This window comes from Solea senegalensis, linkage group LG2, assembly GCF_019176455.1.
Source record: "Solea senegalensis isolate Sse05_10M linkage group LG2, IFAPA_SoseM_1, whole genome shotgun sequence".
In the NCBI taxonomy this organism is placed as follows: domain Eukaryota; kingdom Metazoa; phylum Chordata; class Actinopteri; order Pleuronectiformes; family Soleidae; genus Solea; species Solea senegalensis.
This window is the reverse complement of record NC_058022.1, coordinates 19,375,822-19,392,699: the sequence shown is the minus strand read 5'-3', so window position 1 is coordinate 19,392,699 and position 16,878 is coordinate 19,375,822. Positions and strand designations below refer to the sequence as shown.

The 16,878-nt window shown below is 39.6% G+C and overlaps 3 protein-coding genes across 14 annotated transcripts in view; 1 reads left to right on the top strand and 2 right to left on the bottom strand.

The window, feature by feature from the left end:
- The window catches only part of lmo7a (LIM domain 7a), a 47,546-nt gene extending 40,232 nt beyond the window's left edge, over positions 1–7,314 (bottom strand). For 4 of the 12 annotated variants that reach the window (XM_044049630.1, XM_044049667.1, XM_044049707.1 and 1 more), the window contains exons 1-2: positions 6,719–7,312; positions 581–651 (exon numbers count right to left, since the gene is read on the bottom strand). In XM_044049630.1, coding sequence (XP_043905565.1) covers positions 581–651; positions 6,719–6,787 — 140 coding nt within the window. In that variant the 5' untranslated portion in view covers positions 6,788–7,312. Of the gene's footprint in view, positions 1–580; positions 652–6,718 lie in introns of all 12 variants that reach the window. The other 8 variants (XM_044049692.1, XM_044049641.1, XM_044049651.1 and 5 more) reach the window with 6 other exon arrangements.
- Positions 7,315–8,981: 1,667 nt separating this feature from the next.
- uchl3 (ubiquitin carboxyl-terminal esterase L3 (ubiquitin thiolesterase)) lies at positions 8,982–13,064 on the bottom strand. The gene is made up of 9 exons (XM_044020012.1): positions 12,923–13,064; positions 12,732–12,743; positions 11,013–11,141; positions 10,726–10,882; positions 10,388–10,473; positions 10,127–10,174; positions 9,931–10,006; positions 9,759–9,817; positions 8,982–9,659 (listed from the first exon to the last, which is right to left on the bottom strand). The coding sequence occupies exons 1-9, from the start codon at positions 12,962–12,964 to the stop codon at positions 9,570–9,572; spliced, it is 699 nt and encodes a 232-aa protein (XP_043875947.1). The 5' UTR covers positions 12,965–13,064; the 3' UTR covers positions 8,982–9,569.
- A 462-nt stretch (positions 13,065–13,526) lies between these two features.
- commd6 (COMM domain containing 6) lies at positions 13,527–16,718 on the top strand. The gene is made up of 7 exons (XM_044049887.1): positions 13,527–13,779; positions 14,792–14,850; positions 15,215–15,280; positions 15,392–15,468; positions 15,600–15,768; positions 15,869–16,021; positions 16,105–16,718. Exons 1-7 carry the CDS (start codon positions 13,752–13,754, stop codon positions 16,153–16,155), a joined length of 603 nt encoding a protein of 200 aa, XP_043905822.1. The 5' UTR covers positions 13,527–13,751; the 3' UTR covers positions 16,156–16,718.
- The last annotated feature ends 160 nt before the right edge of the window (positions 16,719–16,878 follow it).

The window sequence follows — 16,878 nt, the reverse complement described above, 5'->3', positions numbered from 1 at the left end:
ACATACAACTGTACAAACAAGATACACGGATGACGATACATTTCTCTCACACACACACAAAAAGAAGCCACAATTCCACAATGCTTGTTGTTGTTGAATCACTGTGAAAGTTAATTCTGTTTCAGGAAATTTCTTCCTCCAGCTCATCAGAACTCTTGATGCACCCAGCGTAATGAGAAAGCAGGGTGCCCCGGCTTTCCAACGTGGTTTCAGCTGGAGCCTTTCCATTCACGACACAGCTTTTCACAGCTTTAATTAAAGTAAGAATGGCGATGTGCCCATCCACAGATTTGTAACATCTGTTAAACAGACAACACAACTCGTCTTGAAATAGATCACACTGTATATTCACAAACAAGACCACAGAGGGCAGATCTGACACTGCAAACATCAAATAGCGACATAATACAACCTCTACTGTGTTGTCTCAGAACAGTGGCTGACAAACAAACCCCGGCAAGGGGTCTGTCTGGGAAATATCAGTAACACTTACGTCGGAGCGCAGACCTGGAGGAGAGAAGAGGGCTTCTATATAAATGAGTGGTATAAGTGAGGTGCCAGAGGAAAGTGGAGAACTTACTCGCACAGCAGCACGCCATTCTCCAGTGCTGATCGGAAGTTGTTGCTCCCAAATTTTTTCTTGGTTACTCCCTGGAAAAAAGGGATACAAAAACAGTGGGTGAAATAGCAAGAAGGGTTGGTTGAGGAGAGGAGGCGGGGGTTTGTGTGTGTGTGTATGTGATTGTGTATGTGTGGTGTGGTTTGGTGGGAAGGCTGGAGAAGAAAGGTAGGATGTTGAGAACAGTAGGAGAGGAAGTAAGAGGTATTTCCTCCTGAGTTCCAGCAGAGTCTCCGGGATATAGTTAAGTGCAGACCTTCAGGTATTCCTCAGGTTTAATTCCTCTCACTTTAATGCTAATAAGCTCCTGGTAAACAGGAGGGCAATGACAGAAGTGTGCAGGAGCTAGACAGGCAGCACAAACCACAAGGCTATGGTAGCATCTGGAGCGCTGGAGGAACATAACGCTGTGTTACAGCCTCATGCCTTTCCCATGATCTCAAACCACCAAAAGCCATTATGGGGGCAAACATGTGGGACACACACACAGTGTGCATGAGGTGAAGGTAAATACACACATGCATGCAAACAACATGCACATACACAATCTCTATAAGGTAACAATATGTTATAACGCTTTCATGTGAAACCACAAGTTTGTGGAATATTACATTCATTTGAAGGCCGCTCCTTAACAGAGCTTCCTGTTTTGTTTTGCTGGAATGTTTCCACAATCAACTACTTGAACACATGGTACCTGAGCAACCGAATCCAACACAAACACGGCAGTTACGAGTGTACACTGAAAAGACAGCATACATCTAAGTGTGCAGCAATGTTCTCTTCTTGAATGCAGTATATAATTTTACCAGTTATGCACAATTTGTGTTTTAACATGTTCCGTGATTTGTTTTCCCCCCGTAAATTGACAATCCCACAAATTGTCTAGAGACTTATCAAAAACATCGTGGATGTGGATCTATACCAAACACCAATGACTTGGTCTGTGGGTCAATTTCCCAATTATGTCTCACTGAAACCATTTTCTTGGGATATTTGGCTAAAGCTTGACGTCCTCTGCAGAGGTTGTGACTACACAAGCAGCCATATTGTCATATCATCTTTGGCTGCAGAACAGTTGCTGGGTGAGCATGTAAATTATTGTTGTAACACGTCTATATGGAAATATAGAATTTGCATAACAAACGGGGCAGATGGATACACATTGTGCACTGTGAGAATATAGTAAGAGAGAAGAGCTGTTATTAATGCACGCACGCATGCGTGTCCACAGACATGAAAGAAAACAGGTTGGACAGGTTGTGCCAACCAAATTGTTCAAATGTCCCTTGGTTCAAGGATTTTGTCCCCTTTGTTCCTTTCTCTTCAAAGGAAAGGGGATAAAAATCTGGGACAATTGGTGTCATCGCTAAGTATAGACCACCATTATGAAGAAGTCAGGAGAAACCAGAGCAATGGGATAGACAGCCACTGAGGGGGAAAGTATTATTGTTATTAGTTTCACCTCAGAACACAACCCGGATAATCTGAGATGGGCAAGGCCTTAAATACCCATCATTCCAAGAGAATTAGACCATGCTATAAAAGATGAATAAGAGTTAAGCTTTTTATACAGTACTTGTTTGTACTATGCTACAATTGTAAAGTACAATGCACAATGTGATTACGCCAATGTTGGGAAATACTTGTTTTTGTTTATTAAACATACAAAAGGTCTGGGCCAACACCTCTTTCACTGACAAGAAAATACAATGATTCCTATTAGAACACAAGCACACAGACTACACCACTCACACACATACCAAACACGCTTTATACAGTACAGTGCATTATCAGTGAGACACTGCAGTTGGCATAAGAAATCCTGACCCCTACTGTTCTATGTGTGGCTAGGACTCACACGCACGCAGCAAACAATGCAGCTGATATTACAGGTGGAAAATGCAGAATAGGTTGAATTCCCTCTGAATAAAGGTGCTTTTGAGTCTTTTTTCTTCATGTTTTCATATCAAAGTTGCACCAACCAAGCAGAATGAATGGTCTAATTGAGAAATTATCTCCCAGCCCACGTGTGGAAGGTGGGACTTGACTTGGCACTAACCTGGCTATATCAGAATCCTTTATCTTCTCTATCTTCAACATTACAGGAATTAACTCACCTCCGATCCAGCCAACTGTACCCCCCCCCCGACTCTGTCATGTGGACTAACAACTCTAATCTGCAGCAACATACTGCTGCCCTGATTTAACAGGGAGATTTGAGGCAGGAGCAGATATTTCAAAAACAGCTCGCCTTCCAGCAGGAACCCACCCTAGCTCTCCCCTCAAGAATGTGTTGGATCTCATGATGACTGCCCACCCCCCACCCCCCGCTCCCTACACACACATTAAATAATTGAAATGTGGTCCTCTGTCCTGATACATGTGTGAAATCAATTATTATTGTGGCGATCCAAGAACGGTGTCTTGGTGGAACACAAATAATCAAAGAGTGTCTGGTTCTGTGACCACAGCTATTGTTTATTCATGCTGGGCACTGAGGCAAATCAGTATTCAAGGTTTGTGCGGATGCAGCCCTACCCACCACAAATTATTGTTGCTAAAATTCTTTGTTCCTCCTGCTGGAGATCGGGAGCATGGGTCAACAGAGGGCAACATGGATATTATCCAACTACTTCAGAGTTCTGACTCAAGACAAACACAACACTGTGGAAGCCAACGGTGAAAATCCGGCATATCAGAATAACACAGCTACATCAACATGGTGTGCCGTGTCCTGCTTCACGTGTGAACGTTTGCATTCATGTTGCCTCGTTTCTCACTGTTCTGTCTATGAAAAGATGGTGTTACAATGAGGTGGATAATGATCAGTGCATCAGTCAACTTGGGCAGAAAGAAACACAGGCCAACAAAAGCAACCCACAAGTGCTGACTGCAGGAGCAACAGGACCTGAGAGGAGTGTGGAAAAAATGGTTTGAGTAAATGTATAAATGGTGGTTAACTGAAATGGCAAATATATCCATCCATCCATCATCTACCGCTGTATCCTCCACCAGAGGGTCGCGGGGGGTGCTGTGCCAATCTCAGCAGACATAGGGTGATAGACGGAGTACACCCTGGACAGTTCGCCAGTCCATCGCATGGCCACACACATAGAGACAAACAACCATTCACTCGCACACTTACACCTACGGCCAAACTCATCCCCATATTGCATGTTTTTGGACTGGGGGAGGACGCTGGAGAACCAGGAGAGCACCCACACACACACGGGGAGAACATGCAAACTCCATGCAGAAAGGCCCTTGTTCCAACCGGGGCTCGTACCCGGGTCTACTTCCTGCAAAGGCAAGAGTGCTAACCACTACTTTAATTATGTCCATCATTTGCAAACAAACCAATATGATAATAATTAAACATGAAGAGAATTTTGTTAGTGGAGACCAGATGATGAACATGTTGTATAAAATACTGTATACAGTGGAGCTTTTTGAGCATGAAGACATGTTGACTTCTTCCATGGTTTTTTTATCATTGTAAATTAAATACATTTGGGTAATGGTCCATTGGTTGAGAGGGTATCACATGGAAATCAAGTCAAATATTACACAAAAGTAAGAATGCCATTGCACGGTCTCTTTGCTGTGCACATGGACTTCTTGTATAACAAATATTGAGAATATTTATTAGCTGCAGCCAAAATACTGAAACGTGTACTTAATCAAAAGGTAGAAACATGCGAACTATAGGTTCCTTAACAGCATGCATGAAAATAATAACGAATCAGGGAGTTAGGCTCTTTGTTACATTAGTAAACACAACAGAAGCAAAACACCTACATAATCACACAGGATTGAGTTACCTGTGATTAACTGCTTTGTTCCTGAATATGTGAGAAACATAATCTGGTCCCTTTCAAAGAGCCACAAACGCACGCACAGGAGCAAAATCTAAAGGCACAGCTGACATCTTATACAGATTACAAGCTGTGTTGTTACACGACCTTCCAGCACATCATTGGCTGAAGTGAAGCTCTACTTTCAAACCTGTTCAAAGAGGTATTCTGAGAATTCTCGGCAACACCTAAATGAATGGCTCTTTGAGAAAACAAATTCTTGCCCATCGCAGGCTACACGGAAAAACTGGTATGGTGTGTCTGACACTGTTTCCAGTGCTTGTTTGCTCAACCAACATTGGTAAAACCCATTAAGTGACACTGACGCAGACTTATGAAAATATAATCGGCACTTATTTAATCATTAATTATCTAGGCCGAGGAGGTTCTGTGTTTGAGAGCAGCACAACTCAAAAAGTAAAGGACAGATTTGTCCTTTTCCGGGGATGTGGGGACCGCTTTTGTTTTTTTAAAGACAATTGATAACCATGCAAGATCTTCTGACCCGCAGGTTGTATATTAATCACAGCCACTTGTTGCTGATTGTCACAACAGCCACACTTGTAGCCCTCTCATTACTTTAACAAGGCCCTCTATTATTCCACTCCAGGCCGAGCGGTCACAGAACACAGCGCCCAGTGCTGCCGACGGCCGACCAGCTCCGAGGGGGGCTATGTTCACAGCCATGGCAGCTAATGCAGGAATGTGTCCATGTGACAGGCTCCAGACCATTTAGTTTAGCTTTTAACAGCACCAACCTCACCATGTACACATGCCTCTGTTTAAAGTGCTGTGGAGCCAAGCAGCGTGTTAATCAGTCAGTGGTTAGATCCACAAGACTTTCTCTTTGAGGGGGGGGAAACTGTTCGCCCCGTGCCACAGCATGGTGTCAGATTGCCTTTGTATTTCCTCTCTGACAGACCCCTCATACATGTACCGCTAAAACAGTACCTTCATGTCACATACGTTTACATACAGTATACCTCTCTCAGCTCTCTTTCCTCAGGCTTCCTACCCCTGCCTGAGATTACACCCCCACCATCAGCTAAAGCCACTACTACAATGAGCCAGTGTGTGAGTGTGTGAGACACTGATGTCACATCGAAAGCATTCAGATTCACCCCTCATGAAATGAGAACAATATTTGTTTAGTTACAGCCGCGCGGCAGCTCCACACCACCCTGCTGCGGAGAGACGTTGTGAAATGAGGAAACATCATTTTGTCCGCTTGTAAAAGAGAAACGAGAGAATGAGTGTCTGGCTGGAGTCTGCATGGAAACTTTGGATAATTTGACATTTGAAAAGTAAATGAGAGGGACTGTTATTAAAGGGCTGGTGGGTGGTTTTTCTGCGTCGCTAGTCATTTTACACTTTCACTGCCGCATTGGTGGTCACATTATGACCATAAAGAAACTTGTTTTGCTTTAGAAAAGAAATCACCTGTTGAAATCTCTACCCTGTGTATTACACATTTCACAGAAATGATCATAAACATTCTTTGTGCTTTAATGTGGTTCATCTGTTTTGTTTTTCGATTCATTACTCGCACTTAAAACAGCCTTTTCGACTCACTTGCTGAAACCATATGAAACACTAACTCATACTGCACATTCATCATTTCATGAACGTACAGTAGGTTGATCAGTTCTAATGAGTCCTTCACTAGCTGATAGTAAGTGGAGCCTGAAAGCCCCAGGGGTGATAAGAAGAAAGTGATGAGCAGGTCTAGGCAAGATCTGACAATAGTAATGAATTAGGTGACAGACATGTTCTTGTATTGTGACGACAGAGACGGAGGAGATAAGGAGGAATGGGCGAAAATGCTCAGAGGAGCCAATAGATTTCTTGTAGCCAAAAAAAAAAGACAGGACAGATTTATCTCAGCAGTTACCTGAGACATGACGTGAGGTTAAAGGTGACACAGATGCCTCCATACCTTCATTGGTGGAGGGGGCTATTATCTGGAGCTGGAGGGCAAGCAGCTGAGGAACCTGATCAGCTTTCAGCCATAAATTTAAGCAGTGTGGGGTGTCCTGAAAGTCAAACTCAGCTACTTTCCCCCCAAAGCTTTCCTGAGTATACTCACTTTAATCAAATGTGAGTGGATAAAAGCCTCTAAAACGGAGGCAAAGTGGAAACATCACTTTACAGTGATCACGAACAGAAGCCAGTTTCGTCTCTTTATATTTTGTACATGCATTTGCAAACAGTAAAAAAGTAAAAGCTTGAGATTTGTACTCACCTCGATCCATCGCTGCGCCTCCACGAAGGCTTCGTCGCAGCTGATGTTGGACTGTTCGCGCCACTCCATCACAGAGAACTATTATCCGAGTAATGTCCGTGTGACACAAATGGAAGGACAATTTCAAACAAACAGCGCACTTAAAACTCCCTCAAGCCACAGGTGATCACACAGCTCATTCATGAAATATGCCTCCTATTGTTCATTTCCAGCAGCTCATCAAAAGAATGAATGCAAGGTGTTAACACAGTCGTGCATTCCTCTTCACATCATCTCGCAGCCTCTCACCTGCCTTTTTCTTTCATCCGACACACCTGAGGTTCACAGTCTTTTGTTGTTTGGCAACCTGCGCGCAGTTTACTCCACCTTTACCCGGGCTCACCTCGTCTGCTGGAGGAGATTCGCTCTCCGTAAGGTTTAAGTTGCGGGAGTTTAGAGGTTGTGGGTTTCCAAAGCGAGGCCCGTGGACCACCCGCAGTCCACCTTCAACACAGTCGACTGCACTGTTAACTTCCCCTCTCTGGAAGATTCATTTGAATCCTGGTTTTCTCTGCAGCCACAATTGCAGACTGGATGCACAATAGTGTAAATCTACACCGAAGGATAATAAGAAGCAGCATCAACAACAATCTCAGACTACAATACAACCACTAAAAATAACAACATAAACAAGTGACCACTAAACACAAACGTCTATGAGGGGGGAAAAAAGTTAATGAGTGCCTGTGCAAACTTCTACATGAAGTCCTGCTCTGTCTACTGTCCTACACCGCCACCCAGTGGTAGACATGGTGCATTACTGGCTTTGAAAAACAATACACAAAATGCAAAAAGCACAGTATTAGTAAGATGAATCTTTAATTTAGAGAACAGTGCAAAACAGGCATGGCACCAGGGTGAAGTGATTGGGACCTCTAAAAAAAATAATATATTAATACATTATATCAAATAAATAGCTCAGAGAGGCTAATTGACATTAGAATAGTGTTTCAAAGTTACATACACATGAACTGGAGTACAGGCCACTTAGTAAGAATATAAATGTAGCACAGTATTAAATATTATGTTGCATCTATTAAAGGATTTTGGTCAAAATCAGCAGAGTAAAAGCTGCTTGTCATTCACATTCCTCCTCCGTTCCATTTCAGGACAACACTGCAGACATGCAGTCACACAAATTGTAGTATCCAATAGTTTTGTTGTAATAAAAATGTTCTATAGATGCATAAAGCTTAAAAAGAGGGGCCAGAAACTCCCTGTGACCCCTCACAGCTTTGGCCCAGTGCAAAGTGATACAATGATAGGCTATTTAGTCAGTTCGGTTACTGTACTTCTACTTCTACTGGTTTTTCCTGCTACTTAATTACATTCAATCTGACGGTGATGTGTTGCAGATTGAAAATACTCACTATAGTGATTACAAGGGGACAAACTGCAAAACAGAATGATGTTTTATGGATAAAAAAAATCATGAAGGCTAATATGGTAGCTTAAAATAATACAACAGGGTTAAAGAGGGATTTTCAGCACAATGGGGACTTATGTTGCTGCTAAAAGAAATTAAGTTATCAAGAATGAATGTTTTATTCTTAATTTAACTTAAATTATTACACCACTGTCCTATGAGCAGTCTCTCAAGAGGTTGGCATGAGTATTTGTCAGTGAGAGTATTCTTGTGAAGCAGCGACAGCACATAAACGCAAACAGCCTGCATGAGTATATAAACCCGGGTATTAAAACCCCAGATGTGTGTACAAGTCTACCTTAAGAACTGTAAATAGAGGCTTTAAATATAAATAAATCTGTTATTTTGTTAATCTATTTAAAAATAAATAAATACACATACAAACTACTAACAAGTTTTTATTTTATGGAAAAGTGAATGCATTTGTTTACTGGTGTATTAACAAAAACATTAGCTTACATAAAATTAACATTTTAAGAGTGTGCCATAGTATTTTTTGGGTTCACAGCGCACAAGGTGCAGAGGACCCTATTGAAACTTAAGTAGTTATTCTTTTTCTTCTTTTAACTCGAAATGAATCACATTTGAGGGCCTAAACATGCCCCTAAACCCATGGATGAGTGTAACTGCATCAGATCTGGTTTAAAATTGCTTTCATGTTCCACTAGGTCTAGTATGTTTTCTCTAACATACACCGGACTAGTATACACCTACCTGTCAAACACAAAAAAGTAAACCAATACACATTTCCAAACAAAAAGATACTTGTGTCACACAAATGACCAGTGAAAGAAATGGTTTAATAAATGTGCCTTTTATTTGACAGAATTTTCAACTCTTGTAACAAAAATGTAGGCACAAACCACAGAGATCTTCAGTCTGCATTTAGAGCGTGCCAGACCATGTCGGAGACATTTTAATTTATTTAATGTTTTCATAACACCGCAAACACTCTGTTCAATTTCAAAGCAAGGAACAAAATGAAACAAAACTTGTTTCTTCAGGCAGTATGGACATGGTCAGAAATTTGATCTACTACAAACTATATGCATCTTTAACTCAGAGTAAAAAGAAGTTGACTTCCCTCTGTGAAATGATACAACTGCTAAATTTTCATTTTAGTGCATTGTGATTTTTTTTAACACTGAATAATTGGAACATTTTTGTGTTAGCAAAATTTACTTTGAGTAATATGTTGCACAGCAGCACCAATTTCATCTAATGAACAAAAAAAAAGGATAAGTGCTTTAGAATGATATCCCTGACATCTGACCATTTCCCCCATATTACCTCCTTAAGTACTTTGAAGAAACATTTACTTTCCACTAAAGTCAGCACTTGAGAATGTTTGGCAGTAATGGTTTCTTTGCTTTCTCTGGAGTTTCCTCAGTCTGAATTTTTGGAAAGGGCAATGATGGTGAAATGAACCTCCTGTGGGTCCCGAGCCATGAAGATCTTACACACATCTACAGCATCCTGCAGTGCAATCAAGCACAAGAAGAAAGTGATGATTCTACAACTCTGCATAAATATATTTTAATGTAGACATGTCTGTTTTATTCTGTGATGTCATACCTCAAGGAAAGTATCCTCTGAAGTTTTCTTGTGGATAATAGGGAAAGGCTTCCGGCCATCTAGGTATTAAAAAAACAGCTACTTCAACCTGAGTTTTCAAGTTTGCTTCTAAAGGTTTTTACCATCAACAACATGATAAAGGACAGTATATATGTAGTTGTGGTCAACTCACCAAGTTCATATAACTGTCCACCAATATTCACAAAAGCTACAAAGTGTAGATTCACTTTCTCATCCAAGCTCGGAGCCTAACTCGAACAAGAAACAAACATGTTGGCCCGAGGTCATGTGCTTTTACATGAGAAAACGTGGGGCTTTTTGGCCAGAAGCAAACTCAGAACACAGGTTAAGTAAAACTCAATACAAACCTCAGTCTGTCCCTCTTGTGCACTTGATTCATGTGTAACACGTATAGTCTGAAAGACAAAGATATTTACTTATGTCTCATAATAAAGATGTTGCACAACAGCTGGTAAACCTCTTTGCAGTCATTACATATTCCAATTCTTCCGTCATAAAAGAGATTACTTTGCTTCTTTACTGACAGACTGAAAAAGAAAACATTAGCGGAGTCTTTCACGGGTATGTCTCACTGACTACTTCTCTTTACTCTGCAGTGTTTTTCCTACCTCATCTTTTTCCAGGAAGACGGCCTTTTCCTCTGGGGTCATTTTCGAGGTTTGTTCAATAAACTTCTTCAGGGAAGAATCCGGCTCTGAGGAGAAAGAACAAACAGAAAAATAAATGTAGGAAAAACGGTCCACAGACAAAAATGTATTTGGATTATGTGAAATGTTTTCCTGGTCTTCACAATACAATTATTGATTTGAAGTATAACAAACACAAGATAGTGTTATATCACCAATTGACCGAAATTCTAACCCTCACATGGTACAGCCTGCAATAATATAACCTCATTTGTTGCTGTGAAGTTGTCAACATTGAAATCTCTCTCGTCTTTACTTGCCGAATTCCAGATGTGCCTGGTTGTTTGCCACTGCATGAATTAACCCAATTGTTCCGCAGGCATTTCCAATAGTTTGCTTCATGAAGTAGGCATCAGGTGAAATCTCCTGTCCCTGAGCCTTGAGCTTCTCCTCCTCCTCTTGCTTGAATGCTTCATACTGAACAGAAACATAGAAGAGAAATATTTCCTGAACATACTCATGTGAAATAACATGAAGACACCCAAGCCTGCATAACTGACACACAGAAGATGCATTTTACACCAAGGATGTAAGGAATTTAAAGTACCTTCTCGGTCACTGGGAAAAGGAGTAGCAGTGCACACACAGGTCTCGGCACCAAGCTGAGAAGCTCAGGCTCCAGTCCATACACATCTCCAAACTGCCAGGATGATCTCATTCCCAAACAACTAACAAACTGCACAAGAGTGGAGAGTAAATGTGGATGCATACAAAGGCATAAAGCTGACATAATATCTAAAAGACACATTTACCTCAAGGTGAAGTAATGTTGGCTTCTGATTATCATTTAAAAAATGATTCCAACCTAACCGAAAATGTTTCTCTAACAAAAATATTAAACTGTAAAGAAAAACATTGATCTGTACTAAACGATCAGCCATTGGAAAAAATACTTTACTCCTCTCTCTCCATAATAAAGCAAAACTGTGAGTAACTTAATAGAAGATTAATTGTTCCCAACAGTGTTTTAAGTAAATCATAAGTTTTTAAAGTAATGGTGGGAAAAACTTTGATACACCCAAGTAAATATTGTTTTATTTATGATTGAAAAATATGTCGACTAAGTTTCCAGTTTATTAAATGAATACATACAATACTAATAGAAGACTCCTACAATAAATCCTTCCCAAAAATGTGAAGGGTTTTGTTGAAACTGTTAAAAGAATAGTTACGAATATTGGTGGTGATTTTTCTTGCATTTCTGTTAGTGATGGGACGATACCACTTCTTTGTGTCCAATACACAACCCCGCTACTGAGATTAGTCCAATACAGTAAGACCATTTATGAACTATGAAGCTGTTACAACATTTGTGCCGAGTCAGTTCAATGACATAATTCCCCAATGGTGTAACAAATATTGTTTTCCCAAAAGGAAGAAACAAACAGCCCAAACATGACTCAGCTAAAATTTTTTTGATGATTTTTATTAACATTTCTACAGTATGTAAAGCATGCGATATATAGGATTTTTGGATTGTATCTTTCTATTTAACTCGGTCTGATATCCGATCCGATGAGTTCATGATTTAATGTGGGACAATTGTTACAGAAAAGAAGCACTTAAACGTGTACCCAATACATTGACAACAGGACAATGTTGATGGTAGGCATGAGACAACACAAAAATATTATTGTTATTGTAATAACTGTAAAACTGTGCTAAATACTTTTTCATGCTTTGACACAAAATAATAATGATTTTCTTCATTCCCAATTTTCCCAATAATAAAATTCAACTTACTGCAGGTTTCCATTGCATTGTGCAATATTATATATTATCTTTTCATTGTGTACAAATCAAACTCTCCTCATTAATACCACATTGCTTTCTTCTAGTGTACCTGACCAATAATGCTTTAAAGTCTTTTGTCTATGATACCACAGTGGGAACAATACAACCTCCTCAATCTCAGTTTATATCAAGTAACTTTACTCTTCTACTAATCGTTATCTAATTGTTATTCTTTACTGCAGATCATAGAGCAACCGCATGAAACACAGTCAACCAAAGATCTATTTACAGCACGCGGGCTGCTAGAAATACATTCTAGTGACGGTTATGTCACTTTCCTCAAGTACTGTCCATTATCGTTGTGTTTATCTGTCAGCAGGAATTTTATTTCGTAAATTGTAATATTTAATAGCAACGTTAACCTGGATGTAGAATCGCTGCTGCAGGGTAGGCCCTGTGCCCCCCGTCTGCACGCCACACTGCCTTCGATTATTCAATCAATTGGTGTCACAATCAGTAAGAACAAACTCACCTTTGTCATTACCTGAAAAGAACAAAGAAAAGACAAAGGTCAGTAAACTGCTGTTTACATTCAGTGAAGCAAACACAACCAGCTACAGCTTTGTTCTAACAGTTAGCATAAGCTAGCCGGCAGGCGGCCCACACATGTTTGTGTATGAATTAATTCGACATGAACGAGTCAGAAATATCAACAGTACATACTTCTGGATTAGACTCCAGAGGCAGCCATCGTGGAGGGGCCATTTGAAGTAAGGTCAGGTGTTTCAGGAGTCTTCCAGGAGTGAGCTGAAACTGATTTACACTAAAGTCAGTTTGACAACTGCAAATCACTTCCGCGTCTGGAAATGCCACTCTGACATTTCGGAAAACGCGGGGGCGCTTGATTATTTAAAAGCGATAAACACACTGCGATAAGACGGTCACAGCAAAACGCTGTATTCAATGAATATTTAGAACTAATAAAAATCTATTTAAATGCTTTTAAATGGTTCTTTATTAGCTGAATTAAATATTTCATAAAGGGACACCAACATTATCCAAATAATAGTGGATCAGTCCAGGGTCAGGGGCGTGTTTTAGAATGAATCCCAACAACTGTATTTTCTCCATTCTGTGTTTCTTGCGGATACCCAAAAGTCGATATTTTTTATATTGTACGTACAGAGTAACATTATCCTGTGCGTTCTAATTACCTGGGTAAATGGAAATAATGTTATAGTCCAGTATGAGGCTCACATGCAGTACCTGCAAGACCCACAAGGGGTCCACTGCTATGTCTGAGGAAGAGCATACCTCCGATACTGTAGATAGCGCTGTGAGCCTTTTACAAAATGCAACTTAAAACAAAGAAGAAGACACAGCTGTATGGGTCGGAAGTCGGTCTGTGTGCATAAGGCTGACATCTTCAATAATATGACGATCAAAATAGAGCATAAAGTTTTGCTTTAAGGTCCGTCCAGGTTGTCTGATCTCGCTAAACTCCGATTTTACAAAGCCGCCACTGTGACGACAACACTAACCGAGAGAGAACATGCCAGCAGCAGAAGAGGATTCACATGGTAGGTTTTCAAAATGTGGAACAAAATAACCACTGCAGATTGTAGTTTTACCGGAAAGATTAACAGGCTATACTATACTTTTTTTCACCGTATGAAATTCAGAGACTTGAAACTTACTTGATAACGTTAGCATTGAGTCTTCTTTACAAATGAATCCAAATTACAGGCCTACATGAAGTCTTTAAAACTTATAAAAGGACCAAAGCCCTGATATTAGACGATATTAGAACGCCCCCCATGTTTTAGAAAGCTCAGTTGTATGTCCCTCACATGTTATTTGTTTTATTTAGTGTATTGTATGTTATTTGTCTGTGTACTATTCCCTCTGATGCTGTTGTACATTATCAGTCAAAAATGCCATGTTCGATGTTTTCAATGTACATGCTGTGCAACAAATTAAAGCAAACACAAAACAAAACTTGTTATGTTAGCTGAGTGAAAACATTTGACTACTTACTTGACTTTAATCTAAATCCTAGATGTTACCTCTGCTAAATATAATTGCAGACTCTGACAGAGCCCTGTATTAATAACAACTAATTCCTTTATTGTCATTGCACAGTGTACAATGGAATCAACTAGTTCTCTGGTAATAATCAACAGTTAGTAAGAGGACAGACAATAATCAGTCTGCTAAAACAACAAGTTAATTTCGGTAAAACGGCCAGTATAAAAAGGTTTCAATAAATATTTTTTGTGCAATTTAGACACTGTGTGGGATTTTCCATCGATCCTATCACATCTGTGTGGGTAATTTGTTTAATCAAGATTTTGCTGTATTTAATCTATCTTATTCTTCTGTCTTGCTGTACCATTTATACTATCCTTCTATTGCTGTCCTGAATATTTGTTAGGAATTTTATTGTATAAGGCATTTTACTGAGAAATTGTTTGGCCAAAAGGAACTGACGACTTTGGACTGATACATTAATGTATAATTTGCTTTTATGAAGAGGATAGGTGAAACATGGCAAATCCTCTGATCAGTGATTTGCTTCACTGTGTATTTCAGGCACCATCAAAGTTGTGGACAACATTTGTAGGATTTCTCCTGATCTGTTAGCTGAAGCAGTGAGTATGAGAATGTGCTGTGTCAATTTTGTTAAAGTTGTATTCTGCTGACTAAAGTATTTTAACAAAAATGAATATGAATAATTATTTAATCATGTGTGTGATATACAAAAGAGAAATACAGTGATGTTTTTAGCCTCTAGTATTTGTTTCATTGCCATAAGCACACATGATTCAGGCTTCTACACACTTCACATTTTTAAGCATTTGCTATGGGCCGAAGGTCAAGTGGAGCAAACCTTGGAGTGAGATAAACAACTGGATATGAAATAGTAGCCATGCACTGTACAATTTGCACAAGATGAATTATTGGTGCCATAGAGGTTCCACTCTTCTCCTGATAACTAATCTTTAATCTCCACAGTGTCAGCCCATTCTGACTTATCTTCAGGGGCAGACGAGAGGAGTTGATTCAGCTGAATTGTCTGATGTGAGTCAGTATTTCTGTGGAATTCCTCTTTTTTTTTTTGTTAACTCATAATAACCCATCATCCGAAGTTCCTCTTTCATGGCATGTTTATGTTTTTGTTCCTCTGAGCAGACATTTCAGAGAGCTGGAGTCAGACTTGACCATGAAGCTCTGCATAGTATGATCAGATTTCTGCTGTTGACATTCAGGTATCTTTCATTCAAATGTTTCACTCCTCACAGTTTGTTGATTGTCTTTTTATACCACCAAAGGCCAAATCATTCATACACAAGGACAAAGTTGGACTGTAAGACTTGAGAGTTAACATTTATATCACCAGGTCAGCTGGGAAAAACAACCTCTCTGGGGATGACCTTGTGTCCAGGCTTGAAGAAGGAAGTAACAACTGGTCCAAAGCTTCCCTTCAGGTGGTACACAGGTTGTGGAGTGCACATGGCACATTGGTACATGCTCAGCAGGAGGTTCACGCCATGCTCAGCATTGGCCAGGTATGTACAATTTTAATGAAGGAAAGTAGTTACTCATTTTCTAATGTTTTTTGCTGGTGACCTTCATGCGTAAAATGTTTGTTTTGCTGTTTCTGTCTAGTTAGTGGACATGCAGTGGAAGCTTGGTATGGCAGTGAGCTCAGACACCTGCCGATCACTCAACTCCCCATATGTGTGTCTTCTGCTGAAGATCGTTGAGCCCTCGGGTCATATTTGTCAGAAGTCTTTTGAGATGACCATTCCACAATTCCAGGTCTGTGTTTATTGATGTGAATGTAATGCTAGTGTCATTTATCACTGGCTTGATTATGAAATTGTTTTTTTTATAATCTGCAGAATTTACACAAGCAGTTCAAGGAGATGGCAGCTGTTATGGACACTGTATGAGGGCTGGAAAGTGTGTGCTGCAATTATTTCCCAGTTTACATGTAACCAATGTTTGTCTGCTGGCTGCCACTAAATGTGTTTACAAATAATGACAAATGTCGGTTTGACCTTACGTTTTTATATATATATATTGGAAAATCTCACAAATAATAAGTTATTCTTCAGACTCCTACTCCTGAATGGCTGTTGTCACTTTAAATGCCAACAGTGTAACTGAAAACGTCTTGTTAACTAATCCAGGTATCAGAAAAGTAATGCATACTTGCACTGCTAATACTACAAAACAATGTCAAACCTATCTGTGCTCCATTTAGTCAATGCTTAAATAATGCCCCAACACTGATAAAGTCTGTCTTTGTACTTTTTAAGCATTATTATAATAATTACATCATAATGTTACTGGTTTGTGGTGCTTTGTTTTGACACTAGCCCAATATATGTTGTATGCTATAGTTTGAAATCATGTGTAAAGTTTCATATCTGCTTTGCAGCTGAGTTATTAGTTTGAAAGGCTTGTGAAGTAAAATGAACTTTAAAAAATAAAAATAACATTAATGTCTACATTTTTTGTGTTACCACTGTGCCTGAATTAACCTTTGACTTTATTTTTATTCCATCCTGACTTTGATTTGTGAAGTAATAAATAAAATGTGAACAATCGTTGCTTAATTATTTGATCACAGCTTCAGTGCAAATCAAAGTAAAAACAATCATACCCAAATA